Here is a 20,283-nt window from a genome sequence, read left to right on the forward strand (position 1 = left end):
CATTCTACCTATGGCTGGGTCTTTTAAGCAATACTATTAAAACATAGTTCATGTTTGAGCTGTAACTGTATAAACATTTGATCAGAGGAACAGGCTTGGGGCTGTGGTGTTTCGTCTGTGTTCTCTTGTTCGGTAAATGCACACACCGTGCCAATTAAAACAGCAGAGTTGTACATTACCTTTTTGTAGGGACTTGTCTTTCCTCCCTGTTGCCAGTGAATCACGTGTCAAGTTGCTCCCTGCATATTCTGTGTTCAAATGCAGTAGCCTTTGCACCATGTAAAACTGCGATGGCATCCTCCCATCCAGCCACAACTAGTGCTGAAACTGTTTTGGGGGTACAGATGATACAAACTGTACTTGACCAGATGATCAGACATGATCAGCTATGCGCACATGGAAGGAAAGGAGAGAGTATTATATATCTGTACAATTAGATTTTGCAGTGTGGCACCCAGTGGTTAGATACAGCTCCAAACAAAACCATGAGGACACTGTCCTTTTGACGACAAAACTAACTGACACCAATATGACAATCTGGGGCGCAAACAGTACAAACTGTATTTCATAGTATTGTTTAGATTGGAAGAGACCTTTAAGATCATCGAGTCCAACTGTTAACTCTGCACTACCAGTCTACCTAAACCGTGTCCCTAAGCACCACATCTACACGGCTTTTAAACACCTCCAGGGATGGGGACTCAACCACTTCCCTGGGCAGCCTGTTCCAGTGCTCGACAATCCTTTCATTGAAAACATTTTTCCTAATATCCAATCTAAACCTCCCCTGGCAGAACTTGAGGCAGTCTCCTCTCATACTATTGCTTGTTACTTGGGAAAAGAGACTGACGCCCACCTTGCTACACTCTCCTGTCAGGTAGTTGTAGAGTGGCAAGGTCTCCCCTGAGGCTCCTTTTCTTCAGAGGAAAAGAGCAGCACAGGTATGCCACCTGTCCTCCAGCAGCAGGACTGGGACCCATTGACCAAAAGATACTAACTTGGCTGCATAGACCATAATCTGGGAATCACTGCTAAGGCAGATATTCCCCTTCACATTTATAATTTCCATTTTGTATGTCTCTTGGCAATATCCTCTTATGCAGCAGAGAGACAGATTTGAAGTAGTGCTCTTGCTATTGGAGATGTAACTTAAAAATATAACAGTACCAATCATTTATTATTTTTGAAGATTCAAAGTCAGATGAAACAAGTCTCATTCCACACCTAAAAACTACAGCAGCATAGCACTTAATCAGCTCTTACACTCCTGGCTTGTACTGCTGACAGAAGCCCCAGGAAGGGCAGTAGAGGGAAATTTAATTTCCTTTCTATCAGCCACAGGTAACAGTCTAGGTAGACTTTTTGAGTCTCCTACTATTTGTGAGCTCTACTTGGACCAATGAATTCCAATTAAAAGCTTTAAAGCTTATTCAGTTACTAACTGATCATCAAGAAGAATTTGTTTTGTGACTAAATGAAGATGTAAATCTAAGGTGTTTAACTTTTCAGAGAACAGGAAAGTAGTGAAGATCAAAAATACTTAAAAATTAACTTGAAGGGAAACAAATTTTTATAAGAAGTTTATTTTTCTGTTGTGTGGCCATTATACAAAGTAAGCAGCCAGAGCTGCCATTTTGTCCTTGGGTTTCTTTGGATTGAGTCTTCCTCCAGGCCTCCGGCCTTTACCTCTTCCTCGACCTTGCCTTTTCCCTTGTCCCCCACGGTGCATGGGGTGCCTCATGGCTGCATGTTTCAACTCCACCAGGTCTTGAAACACAGGATCACAGAATATGCAGCCTGAATGCTGGGTCTCATCACCAGGTAAAGGAGATTTGGCTTTGTTAAAATCTACGTCCACAAGGGCTGCATCACACAAGTCGCAGGTCTCCGGCGACACTCGGACTTTGTGGGCATTCTCAAAGAAGTGCACAATCACATTGCATTTGTTGCAGGCCATCTTCCACTTGGGACCCGATGTCGAGTCTAGCACCAGAACCCCATTCTCACATTCAACGCACTGCCCAATTCCAAGCATGCTAAGAGAATGCTGGCACGTGGGGTGGGTGCATTCATTACAGCCCATTCCTGGTGGAAGAAGAGTAAAACCATACTACAAGGAACCCTTTATACCACTACCCGCACTACCCAGTCTGGAGGAAGTGAGACACAGGAGTCAAAGACAGCTTAGTATATTATAGGTTTTCTAAATCACTAACCACTCCCCAAATAGCAACTTGCCTTTCACAGATTCAGAATAATCCTTTGCTCAAAAATTTTCTTCTAGAATGGCTTTCAGAATTGCCAGATCCTGCCACTGTACAGTACAGGCAGTTTGGATACATCAGTGATGGAAAGTAATTGTTTTCAATTAAATGCCCAGCTCCTAACTAACTGCTGTTTTATACTTGCACTATACCCTCTTAGTACAAAGACATTTTTAATTAAAAGATGGTAATAAAAAGACGCCAAAAAGCTCCTGATGCTAGGAGCTTCAAAGCATTACTTCAAGTAAGGTTTGGCCTCACAGTTACCAAACCAATTGCAACTTTTACCCCTTCTTAGCTCCTCAAACAGCTTTTGACACACCATCTAACTCAGTATCAAAACACTCTCAAGACCTGATCTTAATCTATAGCCCTATCCATACCAATCATACTCCAATTCGCAAGATGTCAGAATCTCAGTGTCTTTCACTGCATACCGAGTGTTACAAAAGGTCACCTACTCTGCGTGCATGTACATTAATTTCTTACTTTATAAAAAGTATCCAGAAATGAGTTAATAAATTTTGGTCAGCAGGTTTGATGTGAACTTTAGGTCATCTGTAATCTCATTTGAATGGCACTTTATACTAAACAACACTGATTAAAAACTTCTAAAAAGCACACTGTACAGACTGCACCTAATTTATTTCAAGTGAAGTTGATTCCTGCGTGTTTGCAGAAATCCTACCTTTTTTCATGTCCCTGAAGGGAGGATGGTTGTAACAGTATGGACAGAGTGGGTAGCTCTTTCCCCTGGATCCAGACGACCACAGCACAAGCTCAAAGTCATCTAGGGGGCATCGCAACTCTTTGTAGAGTTTAATGGTACCATTCTGTGGGAGACTGTAGGTTTCATCACAGTGAGAGCAGTGCAGACGACTTGGTTTGGCCTGCAAATGGAATACAAATCTCCTGAAAAACTGCAGTGCCAGTAGAGTTCAAAACTTGTAGTAAATCCAAGTAGGGCTGCTCTCTGGCTTGCTGCCTGTGGAAAACCTCCATCAAGCTTTTTGTTTTAGAAATGCACTCTTTGCAACTACATTTTAATCCAAATTCAATAATGGCAAAGGGGTTTCTACTCAATGCTCCCCAGAAAGTGAAATTTAAATTCCAAACATGAGGTCAACATACCTGAATATACTTCATGAAACGATGGCATTTACCACAGCGGGAAAGAGGCTTACCCGTGGCAGCTAAGGGTGAAAAAGACACTTCCATCAGTTCATCCATACCTGCCAAAGAGATAATCACTTTTATGTTAGAATTCCAGCTCTTAAGAGGAAATCTCGCACAAAATCATCTACAAGACCTGTGAAGAAGTGAGAATTAAAATATTTTAGTCACAATGCTCTTCCTTGTTTACAAAGACTTTTTAAATACACAGTGTTTTGCACTGAGCATGCACAAACACACAAGGTTAAGCACTTCAGCTAGTCTGAAGTTTTAAAAAACTCAGCACTACACAGTCACAAAAAAATCTGAAGTACAGTTTTGGAGCCATGATTCAGTCCACTTCCTTTTGGACAGCAACTTAATTTCACTGGAAACTTACAGTCCTGGCACAACTTTTCAGTAAGTCTAAACCTCTGAAAAAGGAACCTAATACACTATTTTCTACTAGCATTTTTGCAACAATTAAGTAATTGTAGGGAACTTCACATGTAAAAGGTTTTACCTGCAATAGAATCCACAAAATAGTGAAATTTCCTTTTGAAAATGTCAAGGGTGTGCTCCAGGACCTGATGGTAATTCGCTTTACCCAGAGCTATTAAGTTGAGCTGCCTCTCCACAGCACTGCGGATTGTAGGAAGAACCAATTCTGCATCTAACAGAAAACCAGAAACAGCATCAACAGAGAAGCAGCAATGAAAGATCAAAAAATGGGGGTAGGAAACCATACATAAACTGACATCAAAATAAACAAGTTTCAATTGTTAATCTTTGGAATTAGTAATACTTTCCTAGATGCATCATTTGAGACAGAAATGCTACTTATACAGTGACGACAGCCCTTGACATACTGAAGGAAAAGAAGGTAAAAGGATGCAAAAAGAAGAATATTTAACTGACCTATTTTGTAATAACCATGAACCAGAACAATGCCAAGGTTTGTAGGCTTTAGTCTCCGACCACTCTCCACTGTGACATAGTTTCGCTGGCAAATGTTGTTAATGTGGACTGGAATACTTGCATCAGTTCCTGCCACACAAAGGAAAACAATATATCCATCCTGAACAAAACAAAGTTTTCATCAAATTACTCCTGATTTCTCTAGGTTTATGTCAAATTATAAGGCTCCTGAGACTGCTTAAAATTTAGATACCTTTTCACTGTTAACCAACTTCCAGTGGATAACTTCTCTCTCTAGTAATTCTTACATTAATTTTCAGTTCTGAGAAGTCTGAAACATATGTTTTAACCTTAATCCTTTTGTCTCTTCCAAGGAAGACACTCACAATCACTCATTCCGGAAGAACACAGTAGAGTATGAGACTATATTTTGGCTGGAAAAATTTATGAAAATGCACCAACAGAAACAAGTCAGATTGAAAAAGAAAAGTAATATTGTGGTAAATTGTATAATAAGATATACAAGGACTACTGGAGCCCGCAAAGCTGAAGCAAGCTGTAAAGACAAGAAATCATTCCTAAGAGTGGGGAGATACCTGACGGGTGGAAGAATGTCTTTCTGACAGGGAAGTGACACGGACATGTTATGAAAGGATACTGCTTTGGCCAGAAATGAGGCATGAGGATAAGAAAGGGAAAGGAATATGGGAGAAAAGACAATCTACCATCTGCTAAGAGCTGCTACAGGCACTGTGATTTGAAGGGGAAAAGGAATAATTACTGTATGTATTCAAATAATTACTGAAAGGTCACTACTGACAGAGAGAGTTCAAAGGAGCAATTCAGACTCTTTGCACTCTTGGTGGATGTATTACAGGATAATCTAAGTTAAGCAAGTTCCTACCAATGCCATGCTTTTCCATCAGAGTGATAAGCTCTGCTTCTGTCAGGTAATCAGGAGGACTAGTTTGCTTTTCCAGCAATTTTATTTCACCAATTGGAAAAAGATCTCCCTTGTCACAGTGGGGAAGGCTCTCTTCTAATGGGATGCTGTGCCATGGCATAATTTCTGTGAAGCCTGGAGGTAAAGAAACAAACAAAAATAATGAATGACAGCTTACCTTCACAGCTTTCAAAAAGCCAAGGTGTATGTTTCTGATCTTAACTTGGGCTGCATTTTACAGATCAGTGTTAAGAAGTTGTCTGCCATACCATGCAGAAAATGCCTGAGGCTAGGAATACGGAGGAAACACGGTACCACAAGACAGTATCTCTCACTACACCACATCAGATGTATGAAAAAAAAAGAGTAAACACTTCCCTTGAATGAAAGCAAAGTGCCAGGATGGATGGGAAAAGTTTCTTAAAAAGGAAATAAAAATACTACATCATATTAATGTAATAAGGGCTACTGGGCCAGCTTACCACAAAAATATCAGTGGTGGTGCTACATTCTTTTTACAGAGGCCCAAGAAAAAAAAAAAATTGGCCTTTGTGTAATTTATCCCCCAAAAGACATCTGCTGTCTGTAAAATGACTGGTCTTCACACTGGCAAATGTGGCACTGAAACTTTCAGACTACATGAAAAGTAAGACTTTTTCTATTGTCATTAAAGTATGGAAACAAAGACAAAGCTTTGGTCTCTGGTCTTCATAGCTTAAAAAATGTCTTTAAAATTGTCCTTGTCCCCAAAGTGTCACTTTATATCCATGCAATGTATTAATGCAGGGAAAAAAAAAATAGGTCTGTAGCTAACTACTTATTCCCTGATTAGTCTTACCTGGCGAAGTTACCACTTTTCCGATACAGGTAAAACGTTCAGGGCCAATACTGAAAGAAATGGTGGTTTGTAGGTACTTGCAATCAGCGCTGACAGTGGCTATGAAATGCCTAGTTATATACTCATATAGTCGCCATCCATCTCCACCTAAGGATAAACAACATCTTACCCACAGAACTCACATCCTGCAGCTCTACATAAAATCTGCACTAAAAGGTACCAGATTTCCACAGATAGCACAGGAAAAACCGGTACCTAAAAGGAAGTAACATTCAAAAATTCTTCCAGTTTCTTCTTTAAAACTTCCAGCCTATAAAACCATGATGTCATACAGACATGAGCTGCATGCAGATGCTTTTGGAAAAGGACCGCCAATTTAGCCAGCCTATCTCCCAGTCTTGCAAAAGTCTGAATGACAGCGTGAAGCAGAAAAGATTTTTCTTTTTTGCTTAAAATTTCTTTTGTCAGAAGTTATTTCACCAATTCATGAAAACCAGAAGTTATCAATCTTCTACAACAATCTCAGCTATATCTAATAAATAATACATTCCCTACTTTATTATAACCTTAAAATAATTTTTGAGGGATCACAGTGTGCACAAATTGAAATACTACACTTTAATATAAAGCCCACAAACCACAGAGACTAAATTAAAATGCAGTTGAAATTTGACCTACAAGCACAAGAATACAATAGAATTTCAATACTTGGAAGCTATTATTCTGGGACATATTTCTCCTAGAGAATGCAGGCATTCAGTTGTCAACTACTCCTTTTTCTCAGCAGTACCATGGTCCCTAGGATCAATTACTGAAGAGCAGACCCGCTGTGAACTCCACTGTCACCAGCAGTTTAAGTTCAGATAAAGCCCAAGCTCTATTCACTTCCTGCCATTCAAGTAATTCTGTTTTCTGTTGAAACTCAGGGATTTTCAAACTGGCTCCTACACCTCAAGGAACGATTTTCCTCATCCAGTGTTCCAACACTACTGAATTTGCCTATACCTAATTCTGCTTCTGTTGCAGCTCTCATTGGGGTGATGGGAGGGTGGTCTCCTGCATCATGGCCTTTCCTTGGACGATTAATGCCTTCTGATAGCAATGCTTTTACCTGGGTGAACGAAGAGAGAGAAAACAGGCTGGCTGAAGTGGGAAACAGGTGTCTCTTAGCAGGTTAAAAACTTTGCAGATCAAATCCATAACAATACAACATCCATAAAGAAAAGCAATTACAGATATTTATTGTTTCTGAAGACCTGTAAATCATAATATACCAAGTAAGATATATTCTAAACCACAGACTAGTGAATAATCAGTACAGGTTTTGCTCTGCATACTCACAGTTTCTGCCCAGTAAGGATTATTGGTTTGTTGTCTCAAACATCCTTTCAAGTCAAAGTTTTCTGGATAATGGGTAGTTTCCGTTCGAGGGTAGCTAATATAACCCTGTGTATAAAGACGCTCTGCTATTTGCATGGCATGTTGTGGACCCATTCCTAAGATGGGATAGGGAAAAAGCAAAAATCAGTCACAAATTACTGTGATTATGATTTGTCTGCTGCATTTGAAAGTGTACTTTATCAAAGCATTTAAATAAATCATGGTTTGTCCTTTCCATAAGACTTTTGTACCTTGATCTTACCAACATTTCACTTTTGACAAGCTTTCTAAATTTGAGCCTTTCCCCAGAATGATGTATTACAAGGAGAGGAGGGTATCTAACTATATTTGGTATGTCCTTGATTATTTCATCTGAGAAGCCAAAATATTTTGCTTTAAAACAGTGTGAAAATCTGAACTTTTACACATACCTAAAGCAGCACTGGCCACTCGTAGCATTTCTACCGTGTTCAGAGCCAGTGGTCTCTGCTTCACCTTCTCTTTTTTACTCACAGATTCTACCTAGAAAATAGCATTTTCCCAGTAAAAGTTTTGAAGTTTGGTAACTGGTAAATGTGTAATTTCAATCATGCCTATAAACATGTGGCATACCTACCATTATCTATTGTCACATCTGTTTTGTTTTCTTAAAACAGTAGCCACTAATGTATTTTTACTTTAGAAAATCTGCCTGGAAACAATTTTACTATATTCTAAAGTTACAGTCCTAAGGTCCCTTTGTGCTATGGACCAGGTCAGTCCTACAACTGGGAATGCAGCAAGATGGCGTATTGCTGTTGTTACTTCCCATTTACCTCAGCAGCACGTACTTTCAGCACTACAAGCATTTAGGGGTCCTAACTGTATGGATCCAGATTTGTAAAAGCTTCATGCAGTCTTTGAACCTTGATGGCTATAAGCACTTAAATCCAAACATACTGTCAAACAAGTATTGAACAGAGCAGAACTAGAAGTTAATTGGCTATAAAGACTGTACCATACACGATTAAAAATCTAACTGCAGGAATATTGCCATATAAGTAATTAAATTCTGATTTATACAACGTCTCACAGGAAATAAGAGGTCTGCTCAGAGAGATCTGAATGGTATTTCTTAGCAGGTTTAGTAATGAAGACTTCCTATCACGAGCGATGATCATTTCCAAAGTCAATACTAAGAAGGGGCTTCTGCTGGGATGACCACACTATCATAATATGAACTACAATAAAAAAATCTCTTGCCTTTTATTCTCATTTACACAAAGCTGAATGGACTAAAATCCAAGATACAGACGTTCTACACTCGCCTTTAACAACAACAAACAAAAAAACTCAATATGCAGCAAATGACATACTAAATATTTCCTTTATATGAAACAGGGCTCCACTGACATTTAGTAAATATTCTTACCTTTGCTTCTTTTGCCATCTTTGTTATATTCAGGAACATTTGAGCAATCTCACGATCAAATACCCTCACTCTATCCCAATCCAAAGTAAGAGAACTTTCTTTTTCAGGGTTCACCTTTTGGAGGGGGAAAAAACCCAAACACTATTACCAGAAGCATGAGAATGCGCATTTCCAACAATAATCCAGCAAGCAAATCCTAACACCACCTGTCCTAGGACACAAGTGCTTCAAACATGCACTTGTACTCTTTTTCACAGGGCTTTTTGAGAAAGACGGAGTACTTTGAGTTCTGGGGCCAAGGGAATGACTGGAATTATTCCTGCGGTTAACTGAAATACTGTTCTTGGTTTTAGTGCTGGGAACAGTAAAGGCTGAAATGGGCAGAAATTCTAAGTTTACCATTTTGATCTAGCAAATTCAATCATATGTATTAAACTGTAACTAGGTCGTGGTTTAACTCCCATGTACAAAAATAACTACGAAGCAACCAATGTAAGAAAGCACTAAACTCTGAAAACAGGCACAAATATTTCCTAGCATGACACGAGACGTGTCAGAAGGGAGATGACACCAGATTTCATCTTCCTTTATTTTAAAATCTAAAAATGGCAACTTTTTACCATCTATCCCTTATTTGTTTAAAAAATCCTTGTCATCACAAGCAGTAGAACCATATTGGTTTGCTCTCAGAGCTTGGACAGCAGCAAGGCTATAAAACTGCCATAAGCTGCCAAAGTACTCAGAGAGCTCAATTGCCAATTAACACAATGAGCATTTTATTTGCTTTAAAATTCCAATACTTGGCAATGCTAGTGTTTGTTGGCAGCCTAATTAATCTTGGATTCAAATTAACAACAGAGTCAGTCCAAGGACCCCAGGGAACAAAAGAAAACCGTTTTAAGTATTCTTTTTGGCTGAGTCTAAGCTTAGATGGTTAGCACTGAAAAATTCTTACAAAGCAGCAGACAATAACTACTGAAATACAAAACTGACATCCTGGAATGTGTTCTCGAGAGAATGGTGACACACATGTGAACTGAATGAGAACACATGAGTAAACTGTAGGCATTGTGAATTCTTGTCAGCAGCTATAAATTTATGAATGAACAAAATGAACATATAAGTGCATTTCTTTGTTAAAAATGTATGGTCCTTGTATACAAACACATATTGTAAAACTTACTTTAGCTTGCAACACCCAGTAAGTCTCAGGCTTAAATGACTGGATTTTGTCATGCCTTTCAACACAGAATCCAAGTGTTGGAGTCTGACACGGCCCAAAGGAGATAAGGGAGCTGTCTAAGTTCCCGTATTTCCCCTGGAAATATTTAGTCTGAAACCTGAAAGAAAAACAAAACCACAAAAACCCCAAGAACTAGTACATTAACATTCTCATTCCTATGAAAAGCAGAAGTTTTCATTAAATTATACACACAAACACGAGTAATTTATTAAATCATTCAGGCATCAGGAAAAAGCATTCTGAGAAATATCATCTCTTACACCTAATTCAAAATTACTTTGCCCCACTGAATCCTGTTTATTCCCAGAGAAAAGTGGGAGAACATCATAAGATCATACCATAGTTGCTATAAGTACTTTACCTAGCTCAGTTAAAGCTGTAAAACAATTTTTATTTTCTTTTTATTTGTCTGTGCATAAAACTGTTCAGTTTGGTGCTGAGCAGAAACAGCCACCAGAGTTCCGAGATGTACTTTGTGGGCACAGCTTGTGGCTGGGGCAGAGTTGCTTTTCTTCACAGCAGCTAGTATGGGGCTGTGTTGTGGATTTGTGCGGGAAACAGCATCGATAATACAGAGATGCTTTAGCTATTGCTGAGCAGCGCTTACACAGTGCCCAGGCCTCTCCTGCTCTCACACCACCCCCACAGGCTGGGGGTGCACAAGAAGTCGGGAGGGGACACAGCCAGGACAGCTGACGCCAGCTGACCAAAGGCATATTCCATACCGTATGATGTCACGCTCAGTGTATAAAGCTGAGGGAAGGAGGAGGAAGGGGGTGATGCTCAGAGTGATGGTGTTTGTCTTCCCAAGTAACTGTTACACCTGACGGAGCCCTGCTTTCCTGGGGATGGCTGAACACCCACCTGCCGGTGGGAAGTGGTGAACTAATTATTCCTTATTTTGCTTTGCTTGCATGCGCAGCTATTAAACTGTCTTTATCTCAACCCACAAGTTTTCTCACTTTTATTTACCCTCTGACTCTCTCTCTCTCATTCCAGCGGTGGGGAGAGTGAGTGAGTGGCTGCGTGGTGCACAGTTGCAGGCTGGGGTTAAACCATGACAGTGGACAGAGCAGTACTCCTGAACCTTTCAAAAAACTGTCTGTAATCTAAGCTGTCACCTTGTAAACGCACAGCCAATTCTAAGATCCAGCTCCTGGCGGGCATCCACTGAAAGAGCTTCATTGCGATTGGGCTCTCCCAAGTGATTCATGGCATTGCAGATGTCGGTGTCAGTAATAGAACTGAATTTAGCTCTATAAATCGTCCTTTCGGTGCTACGAGGTTTGTTCATAACAGGAAGAACAGCATCAAGAACCTAATGAAGATCAGAAGCATATTTTAAGAGTATTTGAAAAGTAAGGGCTTAACTTAGTTTTTCTCTCTAAAGAAAAAAAAAACACTCTCCAAAAAATATTCGCTTATATGTAACTACTTTTTTAATTCACTAAGGTGTCACACCAACACACTAACTAATAAGCAAGAGCAGTATTTGTCTATCCACTCAGAAGCATATTAGGAATTAGAAAACCTGAAGGATTTATTTATTAAACAGCAACTGCTGGAAGTGAAGAACTAATCGTAGCTAAGTGCAAAGACATTCACCAGTGCAGCTGCAACACCTTTTGGTAAGAACATACCAGTTTCTATCTGGGCTTATTCTACCTACGTATTGCCAGGGCCCAGTTATGATACAGTGGCATTTAATGAACTTAAAACAATTACTTGATAAGATGTGCTTCTTTAAACAAAAATAAAGAATACTCTTCAAGTAGACCTCTGGGAATAGGATGTTAAGAAATCATCTTTGCATATGAAAGTTTTAATTCTATACCTTGTATGTGCAGAGTCCAAATTCCTGCAGTAATCCTACACCTAAAAGCAGTCTCCAAGCTCAAAAGTGTCTAATTGCTTAATAATGAGGTTTTATAAGGACAGCAAAATAACTACGCCAGCTGCGAAATACAGACCAAGTCCCAAAGCACTGGAAAGTTCTAACATTTAAGAAACCTAAGCATTCACCTCAGATGAGCAACATCTATGAAACTGATTTATACTCTTTAACTTAGGAGTTCAAAAGCACACAATTTTTTCTACCAATGCCCTCCATGCTTTCAAAACATTATGCAACTTAGCTTGAATTTTACTGTATATTCCAATAAAACAATACACTGATAGTATTGTATGTCACAAATACATTACAGTATTATAAGTCTTAGAAATTGAAATCTTACTTCAAAACAGATGTTTTCTCCTTCCTTATCACAGTCCAGCCACAACACAACATAATCACAACCTCTTCCTTCCACCTGTGAGAAAAATTAGCACAGTTCTTCAGCAACTCAAAGAAAGAGTTAGCCCTCACTAACTGCGTACTTTTCATTTCTACTTCAAAGTACCAGTGATAATTTACTTGGTGCAAAAAGTATTGGAAGAATATAGCAGAAGTGACAAGAAGTCTGCATGTACTGGAACAGTAGTCAAAGAGAGAAGCAAGCTGTGCTGCTTCATGGGAGCACAAGTCTGCCTACATGCTGCTTTTCTGCAGGGCCTGAAAAAAATCAGCATATCTCTATAGCAATGGAAGTCTCCTGGAACTGCCACAATACGTGTATGCAACCCTGGGCACAGTCCCTTCCCCTTTCTGTACCTTAATTTCTACTTCATTAAAAAAACCCAACAAAACACAAACAAAAACAAAACAAAAACCACTTTTTTAGTTCATAAAGATACCACAAAGTATGAATTTAATCTGACAGAAATCAGTCTCACACCCCATGTGCTTGCCTTTCAGAAAGTTTTATTTTGTAAAAGCATCCAACTACTGCTTGCCTCTCAGAGGGGTGCATGTGAAGAGTGATCAGTTACTAACACAGGCTTATTTTAAAGCAGGCATTTATAAGCTAGAAGCAAAACATGCACCTAATGCTCCAATTTCGAGAAACAGGATATCAACAATCAAAAAACCCAGAAGGTACTGGCAAAAGTGAATTCAACACGGCAAAGACTTCAGACAGTGTAAGAAACAGTAAAATTACTGAGACAGATATAACCATGACAAAAAGTTGCTTCCTGCAGGGAAGAAAATCCTAATTTAGGAACATACTTCTTTTCAACCCTAGAAGAACGCTAGCACATTGTACAGCATAGTGCCAAACACCGCCCATTTTTGGGAAGCAGGTAAATAGACCCGCTAAATCAAACATTCAAGTCTGCAGTGTGAGAAACACTACATTCAGATGGCCTGTCTGCCTCAGTAGAGGGAAGATAAGTAACAAATGTTTTAAAGGACAGAGTCCTCTGGCACTGCCCTCCAACAGAAAACTATCTGTTGTGAAGACAGACTCAATTTTTTTATACTAGAGTGAAGATAACTGATCCACTCTAAGGGCTGGAAGAGGGTTATACTTTTGGTTCTTAAATAACTTGCCTAACTTTATGAGTATTTTTTTTTAGAAAGCAAGGCTAATTCATAGCAACATGCTACATCTCTTTCAACTTTATTGGTATTTTTTATTGCTTTCCAGAACCACAGAATAATTTCACTTCTTTTTCTTGCAGGATAAAAATAGGTCTCATTGCTTTGTATCTAAAGACGAAGAATACGAACAATTAATGTTTGAAAATGGAATAGGGTCCAGATGAAATAAAGAAAAAGAATGCCACGAGAAAAAGATATCTCTCAAATACTACTCATAAAAAAGAATACCTGTAAAAACTTCACCATGGTCAGTTTTGGATTAGCTTCTTTCTTTTCTGTGGGAGCTTTGCTAAAAAGTTCTGCTGGATCCACTTTGTCCCAGCTGTTATATTTTCCTGAAAAGTAGAAGTATGTGAAGTAGAGCTATAAATCTGTATTTTAAAAAAAACGTTATTTTGCAAAACTTTGCTTTCAAAATTCATATTGGAAAATCTTCTACGCTAACACATCTTGCTTTACTGTATATCAAGGGATGCCTTAGCTTTTTACACGAATTGCAACTATCACTTTGAAACATGACATACAAAGTAAAAAAAAATAAATACTACACATCTTTTAGAAATTTTAACACATTTTCGGCTGTACAGTAATTGCTCAAGCCAAGGGGAAATAGCTTTCTTTCCTTGTTTTCACAGTGCACATATAACATGCACGTTGTCTGTTTTACTGTTCATTACTTATGATTTACATTACAATCCATTTGTTCAGTTCCATTTCTCTGAAGTAACCATTAATAACATTGCTTAGCAACTACACAAAACCAAACCTCTTTAAAGCACTGTGTGAATAACGCAAAATTCAGTCCTCATAAAACTTGTGAGGCAATTACCATTAGAGGAAATACAGTAGTTACTCGACTAGTCCAACAATTTCAAAGCAAGTTAGTGACAGGATCCTTTGTGCATAATCCTTAGCAGACATCTATTTTGCAGTAATAACCTACAATGTTTCAGAAAACATCCATTTGGACTCCGCACCCTTTAATCATTTTTCATCTGAATTGAACCTTGCCTCCCCTCATTTTCCAGGGACATAATTCAGGCACAGAAAAGGTAAGTGGCACGATCAAAGTCATGCAAGAAGTCTGCCAGACATCTAGAAATAAAAATCAAGAACTTCTGACGCCAGTGGTATTTTCATCCTCCTTTTCTCTCTACTTCTGTCATGAAAACTCTTCCTGAATGACTTCCACAATAACCATTTTCCTAGCAGAAGTCCTTGACAGCTCAACAAGTGGTATCAGTTAAAATATCTTATGGACAGACACATACCTATGAAATCCAAAGTCATGACATGACCGCACACAGATGTCATCTTGAAATGGGCACTCTGTCCTACAAATGATCCAGTGTACTCATGCACAGAGCACACACCATTCAGTCCCTTGCGAGAGGACATGTTTCCTGTGAAAATAACATCATAAATGTCAACAAGAAAAAATATTGCAATAAGTTACTTTGTTCAAAATCACATCCTCCTTTTCTTAGATCTTATGGCTAGGGTCTTCCTGGTCGCAAAATTCTACTCATTTAATCCATGTTTTTATTTCAGTTAATTATCGCTTTACACCTTTTTTAAAGCACATTTCATTTTCAATTGAAACTATTCCTTTTCTCCTCCATCCTTTCCCTCCCACCAAAAAATCCTTATGAAAATACAGCTGGTTTTCTAGACCCGCACAGTTATAATTAACTCATTCTATTTTCCACGTGGTTTATAAAATATTTACCATAGCTTCAAAAATCTCAGCACAGCTACTTGGTTGACACTTTCTGGAAACGCTGTGCACTAACATATGCCACAGTTACAAGAAGTATAACCCCAGATTCCTTGATTCTTGGATTGTATAGGCACCAGCATATAAAAATAATCAGAATGTGAAAGGCCACCCAGTTCTTTTATAAACTGCAACTTGTTCTAAGCTGTGGTTCCCAGCGGCAGCTGCCCCAAGATAACTGCCCGGGATGTTTCTCCATCTCATTTTACCCACAGCAATGCCTGGCAACCTCCGCATCAGTTTGCCCCCAGGCAACTAACCGGTACCCCCGCAGCTGGGGCCCGTGCTCAAGAGCACTTGGACGGTGCCACTGGTAGAACCAGCGGGACAGAACTCCACGCTTCCCTCCCTACCTCTCGAAAGGATCTTGGCGATGGACTGCGCCAGGGAAGGCTTCTCCGCCACCATCAGGACAGTCTTCATTTTCAGCTGACGGGACACAGAGTGCCACGGGGCCCAGGGGTACGGCCTGGCTCACGGCCCACCACGGCGCTCGGCCCACCAGCGAAAGCCGGTCCTCACCCTAAACAGAGAGAGTATGAAACAGCTTTGCCGCACAACCGCTTCCAGTAAAAAAACACCCCAAAACTGTGGAACAGGCGGTGACAGACTTGGCAGCTCCTGGGGCCGGGGGGGCGCGCCGCCCCCTCGGGGCTCGGCCGGGACCGCCCCACCCCGCCAGACCCGAGAAGCCCAGCGCGGCGGCGGCGGCCCGCTCCAGCCCCAGGCTCGACAGCGGGCAGCGGGCAGCGAGAGGCCGAGGGCAGCCACGCCGCCGCCGCTCGGCCGCGCTCCGCACCTCAGCAGGCGGCCATGGCCTCGTCTTGCGCTGCCGGGTCACCGAGCCGGAAGGCACGGGCGGCCCCCCCGCGGAACCGGCTGCGGGCGCGCCCCCTGGCGGCCCGGAGGAGCCACGCCGTCCCAGACATCCCAGGGCTATTCCGAGGACTTCAACACGGAAAAGGTCCTTAGGGATTCATATGGATACAAAGCCCAACACGAGCACGTCAGAAAAATGTTCCGCCACCATTCCCTTCCAGAAGTCGCCGAGCACGCTGGAAGCGCCGGCTCCGTTCGGTGCCCGGTGCCCCGCAGCAGGCCAGCAGCGCGCGGGTGCCTCCCCTCGGTTTAACAGCAAAGACCTACACAAAACACACCTTACAGAGCTCTCCAAGAACGCCCCTGCACGCACGTTGGATCTGTTTTATCCAGGCAGCCAGCCAACGCGCCCGCGCACACCCGTCACCCTGTGCCTGCTTGCTGCAGCCTCCAAACGCTGTGAACAGTCTGTGCCACGCACAGCATCTCCTGCAGGGCAGAGATGCTCTGGGAGCGTTCGGAGCACCTGACTCCCTTGCACCCAGACGAGGTAATGGAAATCATGTTGATTTCAGAATTATGCACTGAAAAAAATGCTTTTTTTTTTGCACACTAAATTTTAGTTGAATGTTGCTTTCTCACTTAGGCGGAAAGGGAAAGAAGGGAAAGGAGAGGGAGAAGGGGCGGCCAAGGCAGAAGCACGCTCTTTCCCCACCCCGCTTTCCTTGGGGAGGAGGCAAGGACTGCCCCAGCCAAGTCCTGCCCCCGGGACCGCAGCCCCTCTTCTGCCCTGCTGCCGCTCCCGAGGATGCTGGGCCCTGCCGAGGGGGCTTCGTCAGCAGACTGGAGTGGTTTCCAACCTCTCCCGCAGCCTTCAACTCTCCCATGTGTCATGAAACCTTTTTGTCAAGGCTAGCACTAAAGAGGCAAGCCTCAAGTTGATGAGACCTATACGCCTTCATGGAGGAGCCCAGCACTCTGTTTTTACCCTTGCGGCATGAATCAATCCTTGCCGATGTTCACAGTGCTTTTCCAAGAGCTGCTCAGCACCACACCAACCCAAAAAGCAGAGATTGGGCAGCAGCCAGGACGTGTATCGACCTCACAATGCCTGGAAAAAAAAGGAACTAATTCACCTTCAATGAGATTAGTAGACAATTAATAGATATCAAAGTTACTAAGTGAAAGAAAAATCAAAACAAACCCAGGACTCTTCATTCTTTGTCAATACCAAAGTTAGAACTTAAATGTGTTCTGCTGTTTCAGTGCCTGGTTCCCTTTGACATCTGGGGAACATCTGGCACAGTCAGGATGCAAGTTGAAACCAACTCTTCGAATATGTCAGATACATATTTTTTCATTTCCTCTAGTAAAAGCCCTCTAAAAACCCCAACCTTTTCTTTTTGAATGCGCAACGTGATGTGCAAACTCAGACCCGCACGTACCGCAGGCGGGGGTCTCCACTGCGGGGCCGAGGGACCTCGGACACTGAGTCCCGGTGGGCCTGGGGGCACACGCAGACCTCCCCAGTCTGCAGGAAGGAACCCCAGCCCGTCGCACCGTGCCGGTACGCCAGCCCCCCTCCGCCCGACCCAGGGGACACGCCGGGCCACCCGCTCACCCACCGGCACTGTAGGAAGCCCCCGGCGCTTTGGGAAGCCTCACCCCATTTCTGGCCCCCGGCGTGGAGACGCGCCACGGCCGAAAGCACCGACCGGGGCTCGTCCGGCCCCGTGCAGCGTGCGCCGGCCGCTAGAGAGCGCTGCCACCGCAGGAGCCGCCGCTGAGGCCAGGCCCCGCCCACCCGTCAGCCAGGCCCCGCCCAGCGCTGGGCTACGGCTCGGCGCCACGCGCAGGCACATCGCTCCCGGCCGCACCGTGTTCTCCCCGGGAACCGGCTCCCGCCCGCCGCGACAGCCCCTCCGCTGGGCCCGGCTCCCTCCGCGACCCCCTCTCGGAGGGCGTCTGCCCCGCGGGCTCCCGCTGCTCCGGGCTTGCCCGCCCTTCCGCAGCCCTCCCGGCGGCTCCAAAGAGGATCTTGCCGTACCCCACGGCCCCGGGAGGCTCCTCGGCCCTACTAGGAAAAAAGTGCCCCGTTTGCCAGCAGCCCCGGGGCAGGCTGCAGCCAGGGCTGCCAACAGCTGCCCCCAGTCTCCTTCGGCCCTGCCCGCTGCTTCCTCACTTTCTCACCGAGACCCACGAACACAGCGCTCTCGCTGTATGGATGGGGCACAATAATAAAACCCCAAAGCAAGTAGCTCCTCCTGTGGTTTTCTCCGAGAAAATCAAGTTTGTTTCTAGGTTTAAATCATTAGCTAGGTATTGTTTTACATCGACTTGGTAAGCGTATCACATCAAGAAAGCTACTGCTCCAGGTAGGCACTTTGCAGGCTGAGGACACTTCAACCTCCCTGGTCCTGCTGCCTGTAGAGTCCCAAGTTTTCCAAACCGTTTACCCCCCAGGTTATTCCAGTGAATGGTTATTTAGGAAGCCAAAGCCCTCACCCTGACTATAATGCCCACATATCACTTTCCATCAGAAGATCTTGCACAGCAGTTAGAGCCTTGGACCTCCTTGTTCTACCAGTGACTCACCGATTCACTCCAGTGGCCAGCACCTTGATGCCTCCTCTCACCTCCAGGACCATTTTAAGAGCAAGAATAGAAAAAGCTACAGCAATGTATACTATTGTTTGGAGCATGACCATTCCTGTTTTGCTTCCCTGGGCTCATTCTTGACCTTAGAGTAACTTTTCCCTGTTTGTTTCCAGCCACTTGAAAAGATTACCGTGAAATTAATAAGTATTGACAGGAGGGTCAGGCAGGCAGAAACACATCTGGAAGGATGCCACAGACATTAGAAATTATGAAAATGCAGGTCAAATTATTAAAACTTGGGTGTTGTTTTTTTTTAAAAAAAAAAAAAAAAAACAAACCACAAAATAAGAGGCCACAAAAATGTGCCTGAATCTTGACTACAAATCTGGGCTCCAGATACTTCAGTTCTGGGAAAAATGAGACAGAGCCTACCACATACAGAGCAACAACAGCGCTTGAAGTGTTTTATGCTGGAATGAAAGTTATGCTTGTGTCTCTTATAAGAAATTTTAAAAGAAATAATATTTGAATAATGGAAGGGAGAGAAGAGGGTAAATGCTTGCATCTTGACTGTTCTCCCTGAACTAGTAGCCTGTCGTTCAAAGCAAAATGCAAAAATTCACAGATAACCAAAGCTCTGTGTTAGCAAACGTCCAGGTTTCAGTTCCATACATATCCAACGTACATCCACAGGGATGGAACAAGACAAACCAGACACATACTTTTGTTCAGGTCTGATTTCGCACCAATAGCTGTACAATCCAGCTCATTTGTGGTACTGACAATAATTCATAATCCAGGTGGGATAAGACAGTCCCTCTCCAAATGTAGTGTGCAATAACAAAACAAAACGGCAGAAAGAAACCCAAAGGCGACACTGGAACTTCTGCCCCCACCTATATGGGGCTGTACTGCAGACCCACAAGTATGGCTGGAGGAAGCACAGATCTCACCTGCTTTCATGGGGTTACCTGCAAATTAACAGCAACTTAGCCGTGGCCAGACAAAGTCCCAACCTCCGAGCAAGTAGCTGAGACCTGGGTAGCGCAGCCCACGTGGGAGCCTAACTGAGTAGAAAGATCTGCATCAATTGCAATCTCACCACTTCGGTGTAGGCATGCCCTACATGTAGGCATGCTATCAGCAGACTCAGCAGGCTTCACCTCAGGAGAGCTTATCCTCCCAGCGCTCCCAGGGAAGGTAACACTGTCTTCGTGTCACACACCAGGGAAGCCTCTGGCACAGGGACATTGATGTGCAAATTTCTCAAGAGCTGAGCTAGCTCTCCAGCTCCTGCGCAGGGTTTCCCAGCTCCCATGGTTGAGTTTCACCCGAGAAAACCGGCTCTGTTCTGCCCTGCACTGTGGAGTTTCTCATTTCCTACCCTGAAGACCAGCTACCGCTGCCCACCCTCCCTTACACTGGCTCAGGCAGAGCTGGCGCTGAGACCAGGCTAATA

General features: G+C 42.8%; 2 protein-coding genes across 7 annotated transcripts; one reads left to right on the forward strand and one right to left on the reverse strand.

Moving 5' to 3' along the window:
• Positions 1-1,567: 1,567 nt before the first annotated feature.
• On the reverse strand, positions 1,568-17,943 carry TOP3B (DNA topoisomerase III beta). Of its 6 annotated transcripts, none has more exons than XM_040603304.1 (18): positions 17,852-17,943; positions 15,761-15,930; positions 14,902-15,033; positions 13,859-13,965; positions 12,384-12,458; positions 11,271-11,467; positions 10,090-10,246; positions 8,907-9,020; positions 7,927-8,017; positions 7,457-7,611; positions 7,121-7,226; positions 6,116-6,262; positions 5,239-5,412; positions 4,335-4,463; positions 3,940-4,089; positions 3,396-3,496; positions 2,953-3,154; positions 1,568-2,085 (listed from the first exon to the last, which is right to left on the reverse strand). In XM_040603304.1, the coding sequence occupies exons 2-18, from the start codon at positions 15,828-15,830 to the stop codon at positions 1,604-1,606; spliced, it is 2,589 nt and encodes an 862-aa protein (XP_040459238.1). In that variant the 5' UTR covers positions 15,831-15,930; positions 17,852-17,943; the 3' UTR covers positions 1,568-1,603. The 6 variants fall into 6 exon arrangements, with proteins under 6 accessions (XP_040459238.1, XP_040459268.1, XP_040459248.1 ...); XM_040603334.1 differs by having other exon boundaries at positions 17,892-17,910; XM_040603314.1 differs by lacking the exon at positions 17,852-17,943 and adding an exon at positions 16,565-16,583.
• LOC121099055 (basic salivary proline-rich protein 4-like) lies at positions 17,646-18,464 on the forward strand. The gene has a single exon (XM_040618069.1). The coding sequence runs from the start codon at positions 17,646-17,648 to the stop codon at positions 18,462-18,464; it is 819 nt and encodes a 272-aa protein (XP_040474003.1).
• The last annotated feature ends 1,819 nt before the right edge of the window (positions 18,465-20,283 follow it).

The sequence above is a fragment of the Falco naumanni genome, chromosome 1 (genome assembly GCF_017639655.2).
Source record: "Falco naumanni isolate bFalNau1 chromosome 1, bFalNau1.pat, whole genome shotgun sequence".
Taxonomy (NCBI): domain Eukaryota; kingdom Metazoa; phylum Chordata; class Aves; order Falconiformes; family Falconidae; genus Falco; species Falco naumanni.